Here is an 8415-nt window from a genome sequence, read left to right on the forward strand (position 1 = left end):
TTGTAAAGGCCCAATTTTCTACTCCTCAACTGTATGCCCTCTATGTTCAAAGCCATATTCACAACAGGGTTGCCATATAAACACTATCCTCTCGTTTCACCTCAACGATTTTCTTAGTTTGTCAACATGACTGTTAACGTTACATAACACCAAAGCTTATTTGTGGCTACACACACTGAAAGTAAATGCGTACCATAAAAAGCATGAAAACACGAAGCTATTATCCGATTACGACCAGACCTTTCACTGGTCTGGGCTGCGTTCAGCAGAGCTCACCAAAAAAGACAGCGGATTATGGAAATGTTTACCGGTGAGCTCTGTCGTCATAGCTTTTCTCCGGTCATCGGCGTTTTATAAATGACGCTAGCGCAATAAAGCGTGCAAGGTACCAAGGCTTAACAAAAATTGTATGATAACATATTTATAGAGATAGATAACAACTTTTATAATTAAAATTATAAACTAACATTTCTCTTAAAATTCTCGCGTGATCAACTGGTTTCACTCCAATTAATTAGCTATAGTCCCATAGAGCTATTTGTATTAATTACTCCACGTTATCCAAAGGCCGACTATTTTCTTTGAAGACCGCACTAGCTAAGCGCTAAGCACCGTGACGTCAAAATTCAAAAACCCCTTATGTAGGATACTGCTAACATCGCTGGGCTCTGCTGAACGCGGCCCAGATTTCCACCATGATTAGAATATCTAAGCCTAAAGTGTACTTAACTTTCGGCTCAATCTGAACCGTTCATGTCTCTGCATTACAGAAACGAAATCCAAACCCAAGCGTTAACTTTTTGGTTCACTAGGCCTATTGACAAATAAAAGTTCATTTGACCAACATAGTAGCGTTGTGCTTGTATTCGCTTTAGAAAGGATTATGCTATAAACAGATGTAGTATAGCTTAGGTAATATATAAACATCCATTTTAAATAATGATATTAAAACAAATCTTTGGAATATCAAAATGAAATAGAGCTTTAAAGCTACAAAAGTACTAAATGCATCATAATTACGAAAAATATTTCCACATATTCACTTTATATTAAGGATAAAGGGAATATTATGGTTCTGTAGGATTCCTTTACACATCGAAACAAGACGAACTTCTAACGCAGCGCACTACTGTAACAACGGACGGACACACACAGACAAAAACATAGACTGCTTTTTAACTCTTTCCGTATTAATTTTGAATTGAGAAACAAGATTATCTTAAATATTAAAATAAATATAATTAATATTTAATATTTTCTTCGTTAGTTATTCGCCTTATTGAACGTTACATCGTTTTAAAAAAGAACAATTAAACATTCTTGAGAGACTTGACTAATATTGGCGTTTGAAATGAAGCATACGCCGGTTGCTTCGCCTTATTCAAATAGGTAGTATATAAGGGTGTCGAACTACAGTTAATAGCAAGAACAACCGCAATTGCGAAAACCTATCGTGGACAACCCACCCTAGGGAGGCTAGACGTTTCTCGTAACCCTAGCTGATCGCCGCGAATGTCTTAAACCCAACGATGACGATGGAGTTAGAAGCCAATGAGACAGATTGGTATCTATGTGGAATAGACGGAAGACCAGTAGATGGTGGTGTTTAGAAGCCAGTATGTACAGACTGGTGTCCAAGTGGAATAGACAAAGACCAGAAGATGGTGGTGATTAGAAGCCAGTATGTACAGACTGGTGTCCAAGTGGAATGGACGAAGACCAGAAAATGGTGGTGATTAGAAGCCAGTATACTGTACAAACTGGTGTCCATGTGGGATGGACGAAGACCAAAAGATGGTGGTGATTAGAAGCCAGTAAGTACAAACTGGTGTCCGTGGGGGATGGACAAAGACCAGAAGATGGTGGTGTGAGAACTCAAGTAGAGGAGCCATTTCCGTGACTGTGAAAGCAGTTCGGAAATGGCGAACACGTTTGCTCCGATTTGGAAACTGCGAACGCGGTCACGTGGGTGTAACAACAGACACACACACACAGACACACACACACACACACACAGACAGACACACACACACGATCGTTACAGAACCTCTCCGTGACATACGTCACTCGGAGAGGTAAAAAGATTTGAACATCCTTCACACGGCCACGTTGGGCCGTCTTTAATGCTATCAAAATAGGTCTGCTCTATAACCGAGGGGTTTGCTCGCCTATCTGCGGCTGAAGATCTATTTCTAGAACGTTCAGACGTTCTAAAACCTATATCTTCACGCCTGGCAGCCTTAGCCGTCTGGTTTCTATCACGTTCAGTGTCTCTATACTCGGGATCTTGGCGTCTAGCCGCCATACCTACTTGGTTTCTATCACGTTCAGTGTCTCTATACTCGGGATCTTGGCGTCTAGCCGCCATACCTGCTTGGTTTCTATCACGTTCAGTGTCTCTATACTCGGAATCTTGGCGTTTAGCCGCCTTAGCCGCCTGGTTTCTATCACGTTCAGTGTCTCTATACTCGGGATCTTGGCGTTTAGCCGCCATACCCGCCTGGTTTCTATCACGTTCTTTATCTCTAAATTCGGGATCTTGGCGTTTAGCCGCCTTAGCCGCCTGGTTTCTATCACGTTCAGTGTCTCTATACTCGGGATCTTGGCGTTTAGCCGCCATACCCGCCTGGTTTCTATCACGTTCTTTATCTCTAAATTCGGGATCTTGGCGTTTAGCCGCCTTAGCCGCCTGGTTTCTATCACGTTCAGTGTCTCTATACTCGGGATCTTGGCGTTTAGCCGCCATACCCGCCTGGTTTCTATCACGTTCTTTATCTCTAAATTCGGGATCTTGGCGTTTAGCCGCCTTAGCCGCCTGGTTTCTATCACGTTCAGTGTCTCTATACTCGGGATCTTGGCGTTTAGCCGCCATACCCGCCTGATTTCTATCACGTTCTTTATCTCTAAATTCGGGATCTTGGCGTTTAGCCGCCTTAGCCGCCTGGTTTCTATCACGTTCAGTGTCTCTATACTCGGGATCTTGGCGTTTAGCCGCCATACCCGCCTGGTTTCTATCACGTTCTTTATCTCTAAATTCGGGATCTTGGCGTTTAGCCGCCTTAGCCGCCTGGTTTCTATCACGTTCAGTGTCTCTATACTCGGGATCTTGGCGTTTAGCCGCCATACCCGCCTGATTTCTATCACGTTCTTTATCTCTAAATTCGGGATCTTGGCGTTTAGCCGCCTTAGCCGCTTGGTCTCTATCACGTTCTTTATCTCTAAATTCGGGATCTTGGCGTTTAGCCGCCTTAGCCGCTTGGTTTCTATCACGTTCACTTTCCCTATACTTTGGATCTTGGCGTTCAGTAGCCTTACTTAACTGATTTCTTACACGTTCGCTTGATCTATACCATTCATCAACCCTTTTTACTTTCTTGGTAAATATTCCACCCTGATTTTCAATTTCACAATTTGACTCATTCTCTCGCTTTTTCCCCTTATCTAGCGACTCCCTCTTACTGCATTCTTCATTTTGTCTCAAGATTCTTAATCTTTCTAACGGATAGACATTACCATGGGACGTACAAGGTACTTGTTCATCGCTTTCGATGATTTCACTAATATTAGCATTAACATTTTGTACATTATTGGGTTCCTTATTAATAGATATGCCTACGCCTACAGTACTTTCAATAGAACATTTATTTAATGCATTATCTTTCGTACGATCATGGTCAACTGGCCTCGTGGTAGGACCAACATTTTGTGTGCTAGAACCTGCTCCCGAAAGAGACTTTTTTTCCGCGGCTAAAGCTCTTCTCCTTTCATTTTCGCGTTTCCTAAATTCGGGATCTGACCTTTTTGCCCTCATTCTTTCCCTTGCCTTTCGTTTTCTGATTTCCTCTTTACTTACATTATTATCTTCCTCCATTTTATTATTCAGTTAAATACTCACAAAAATCCGCAAAAGCAATCCCCTTGCAAGACTCTGTAACGTTTGAAATATAATTTTCCGAAGAAAGTTATTACAGAAGATTGAATTATGAAGCACTACCTTTGAAATTCAAATAAAGAATGATAAAAGTGCGTAAAAAAGGTCTTTCACAAATAGGGAGCGTATAAACTAAACAGCATTTGTTTATATTTAAAAAATATTCTTAGATTGTCAAATACTTTTTCGCCGTTGAATTTGTTTAACACCAGCTTGTAAAAAAGGTCTCTTTCAAACTAGGGAATGATAAAAGTGCGTAAAAAAGGTCTTTCACAAATCGAGGGCGTATAAACTAAACAGCATTTGTTTATATTTAAAAAATATTCTTAGATTGTCAAATAATTTTTTCGCCGTTTAATTTTTTTAACACCAGCTTGTAAAAAAGGTCTCTTTCAAACTAGGGGTGGGCGTATGAAAAAACAATTAAACATTATTCATAGAATATTTTCCATATATGGGGGTAGGAAAACGGTAACAGTTGACAAAGACTAATTGTATTTACCTTAAGTGGACAAGCAACGTTTCACTATTTTGTGGTTTTGAAAATGCATAGCTTGGCAACACTGTCACTTGTCCCGCGAATCGGCGTATGGGTTTTCCATCTTGAAGGAGAGAGAAATGGAGTGGAACCCCCATACCTATAGCGTTGCCTATGTACCCCCACCTACGGTACCGTAGTCTTCCCAGCATTCTCAGCGGTTAGGTAGGGTCGTACTGGACAAAATTATAAAGGGCGCTCCCTCTATCTATTGCCGAAAATATTATCCGTATTTTCATTTTAATAGAGCTATTTCAGTGGGAGAAAAATTTCGTCTGCTACGAAAATTGGGCCTGCCTTTGAGTGTAGGGCGGACATTTTGTGAGGGTTTTCTCTATGGGCAAATAGCATTGGTGACGTAGCCATTACCCCCATACCTATAGCGTTCCCTGTGTACCCCCACCTACGGCACCGTAGTCCTCCCAGCATCCTCAGCGGTTAGGTAGGGTCGTACTGGACAAAATTGTAAAGGGCGCTCCCTCTATCTATTGCCGAAAATATTATCCGTATTTTCATTTTAATAGAGCTATTTCAGTGGGGGGGAATTTCGTCTGCTACGAAAATTGGGCCTGCCTTTGAGTGTAGGGCGGACATTTTGTGAGGGTTTTCTCTATGGGCAAATAGCATTGGTGACGTAGCCATTACCCCCTCTGAAATAGCTCTATACAGAGAAAAAGAAATTGTTATGGTTTTGAGAGGAGCTTCTCATTTTGGTTGTTGTTTAAAATATAACACAATGCACGGGCCTAGATACATATAGCAGGCAATGAATAAAATATATCGCAATTCACGGGCCTTGATAGATAGAGGAGGCAATGTAGGAAACATAACGCAATGCACGGGCCTTGATAGATATAGGAGGCAATGATTTAACGACTTCGGTACTTGGGTTCATCTTTAATATTTAAATAAATATAACTATTTTTAATTATTTTAATCGCCAGTAAATAACTTTAAAAATAGTTAAATCGTTTAAAATAAAGTTGTTCATAATATCTTTCGAAACTTTGCTAATATTGACGTTTAAAGTGAAGGGTACCCTTCTTGCCCGCTTTCTTCAAATTTTGGGGTATATATACGATCCGTTTCCATTATAATAATAGATAAAAACGCATTCGCGTGAACCTTTGGTGGAAGCCCTGCCATTGGGAGGCTAGACGTTTCTCGTAACCCTAGCTGATCGCCGCGTATATCTTAAAACCAAATAATAGATAAAAACGCATTCGCGTGAACCGATGGTGGAAGCCCTGCCATTGGGAGGCTAGACGTTTCTCGTAACCCTAGCCGCTCGCCGCGTATATCTTGAAACCAAACGATGACGAAGGAAGAGAAGCCAGAATGGACTGACTGGCGTCCATGTGGAATGGACAAAGACCTGAAGATGGTGGTGCATAGAAGCTGGTGTCAATGTGGAATTGACGAAGAACAGAAGATGGTGGTGCATAGAAGCTGGAGTCAAGGTAAAATTGACGAAGAACAGAAGTTGGTGGTGCTTGGAAGCAAGCACGTACAGACTAGTGTCCATGTGGAGTGGACGAAAACCAAAGCTGGTGGTGTTGGAACTCAAGTTGAATAGCCAGAGGAGACAAACCCAAATTTCCGTGAACTGTCAATGCAGTCCGGAAATTGGGAACACGTTTGCTCCGATACGCAAAATGCGAACGCGGTCACGTGGGGTCTGACAGACAGACACACAGACACACAGACACACACACAGACAGACACGGCCGGTGTAATACCTCTCCGTGACATACGTCACTCGGAGAGGTAAAAATACCGATATTAGGGCCAATATGTTTTGAATATATGTTAATAATATTGTTTGAAATTAATGAAACAAATCTGGAAATAAAATTGTGGATATAAATGCTATGCTTTAATGGAAGCTAAATTTTGAAAAAAGATTTTTTTTTTTGCTTGAAAGTAAATCTCTTAGCCATTGTTCTAACGATCATTTCGAAAACATTTTCTCATTCACTTCCTTATGGTGTAGTTTCATATATTTACTTAACTCAGAACGACAATGAGTAAGAGTAAAGTCAATATTATTTCCTAAAGACAGAGTAAACCAAAGTCAACACTAGATTTGAGATGAAGGAAATAACCTGTTACCTGTTGAAAGTAAAGATAGGTAAAAATGAATATCACGAGAGTTCTTCATTGCCTTATTTTTCCACCAGTACTTTGTCCTAGCGCATTGATTTCGGTCATAAACAAAAATCGTCTCAGAGTTTTCTATTTTTCATTTTGTCAGCTGAATAGTCTAACTAAAATCAAAGGTAAAATTCCCTTTTGCACCACGCCGTTTTCAACAGTCTGAATTGCAAGTCATTCAACATGGGTGAAATTAGAATGGGAATAGTCGAGGTAAGAATATTTAATCAACATTAATCTCAGATGCATGTATCTTTCAACGTGATTCGATATCGAGAAACCGAGTATAATCACGAAAGTTTCATTGGCCAATTTGTATTGTCCAATTTTTTTTTTCTAATAGGAAACTGTAGATTTTGATATCGCCAAAAATCTCTACGCTTCGATATCGGAGTTTTACAGTAAAAGGTTTAACATTAGGTAGAATTTTGTCACACTCCTTCATATCGTGTTGAGAAATTAATATTTTTCTTTATTCCAAGTGTCGATTTTGTGCCCATTCCTTCGGATGAGCTTAACAATATTCGAAACCGGAGTGACTTACCACAGGTAATATTAAAAATAGCACAAGCGGGTCCCTCAGATAAGGCACAGCGAATTTAAATGACAAACGCCCTAAAAGAAGTCTCCGCTTCCAAACTATAGGACACTGTACCAAGAGAAAATAGACGAGAGTGTAAAACTTTACTTTAGCTCAACCCCTTTTGAGGGTCGTCCTGCTTATAACCCCTCCCCCCACCCCAAAACTTCAAAGTAGCCAGTCAGGAAGCCTGCGCTTAGATATTGTGTTTATGGAAAGTAGCGCTGTTCAAGGGATTCTGGGGGAGGGAGCAGCTCCTCGTTCGCAGCTTCTAAACCCGTAGTCTGCGGAAATTATTTTTCACTCTCTCAAAGCTGTGAGGAGGCTATCCTAGGAGAGGAGTTCGCGAACCTAGAGCACAGTACGCGGATACAGGTGCTATACTCTCTTCTATATTCTCCTGACTACACTCGAAAAGGCATAATACATATATTTCTTAATTTTTAAACGTATCCATTTGACAGACGATGGACATGATGTTTTTTCCTATACAAGTCGAAAGTTTTTTTACACCTGAGATGAAATTTCGAATGACGAGCGTTTATGACTCAGTGTCGACCTTCATCATCTCTTCAGTCCCGAAAATGACTAAGACACCTTCTCTGTCTTTCCTCAACATGGAACGACAAGTAACGAGAACTTTTACCATACGTTCCCAAGGAATACAATAACAATTTCTTTCAACATTAACTGTAGTTCTCCATAACTTGGGCAGCGAGTCTTTTGGCAGTTTCGATCATCTTGGCTTTGGCCACGCTCAAAAATGGCCGATCGTTCGTCATGAGTTTTGTCGAAATGATCTGGAAGAATTTCCTAATTTTTTTCTACGAACGTAAGCTCTTTCGAATTTAAATGGTGTAATAAAATCAAACTTGAAATGCGAGCCGTTTCTTTACAGCGTACAGCCGTGTCGAAAAAGCGATCACGTGGCGTCTGGCAGCCATGTTTTGGTTGATCGCAACCACTTTCATATATTTCGAAATATCAGGCAACCTGAAGTCTGATTTCGCAGAGAAGGAATACGATACAGTGGACGCCATCGACCAACTCGTCAAGCAAGGTTTTCAAAACGTGTGGTTCTGGGACGACACTGACGAATTTGTATCTTTTCGCAAAAAGGTAAGTACAGAAATAGACCGACATACCTGTAATTGAATCAAGTCACTAAACAGTTTTCTCAGAAACGTTAGACAAAACCAGTATCAACCTTTC

At 40.6% G+C, this 8415-nt stretch overlaps 1 protein-coding gene across 1 annotated transcript; it reads right to left on the bottom strand.

Moving 5' to 3' along the window:
* Positions 1-2145: 2145 nt before the first annotated feature.
* Positions 2146-4534, bottom strand: LOC149611347 (uncharacterized). Its single transcript, XM_089858523.1, has 3 exons — positions 4434-4534; positions 3127-4328; positions 2146-2192 (listed from the first exon to the last, which is right to left on the bottom strand). The coding sequence occupies exons 2-3, from the start codon at positions 3869-3871 to the stop codon at positions 2146-2148; spliced, it is 792 nt and encodes a 263-aa protein (XP_089714649.1). The 5' UTR covers positions 3872-4328; positions 4434-4534.
* Between the last annotated feature and the right edge of the window lie 3881 nt (positions 4535-8415).

Source organism: Phalangium opilio, unplaced genomic scaffold, assembly GCF_054372755.1.
Source record: "Phalangium opilio isolate 3A_F unplaced genomic scaffold, DU_Popi_V2 ptg000246l_1, whole genome shotgun sequence".
NCBI lineage: Eukaryota > Metazoa > Arthropoda > Arachnida > Opiliones > Phalangiidae > Phalangium > Phalangium opilio.

What these genes read in the sequence shown, in the direction of transcription:
- LOC149611347 (XM_089858523.1), bottom strand. Translation starts at nt 3,871, where the DNA reads ATGGAGGAAGATAATAATGTAAGTAAAGAGGAAATCAGAAAACGAAAG. An exon ending in ACGTGATAGAAATCAGGCGG is followed by an intron (nt 2,193 to 3,126) that starts GTATGGCGGCTA and finishes TGAACGTTCTAG; the next exon opens with AAATAGATCTTCAGCCGCAG.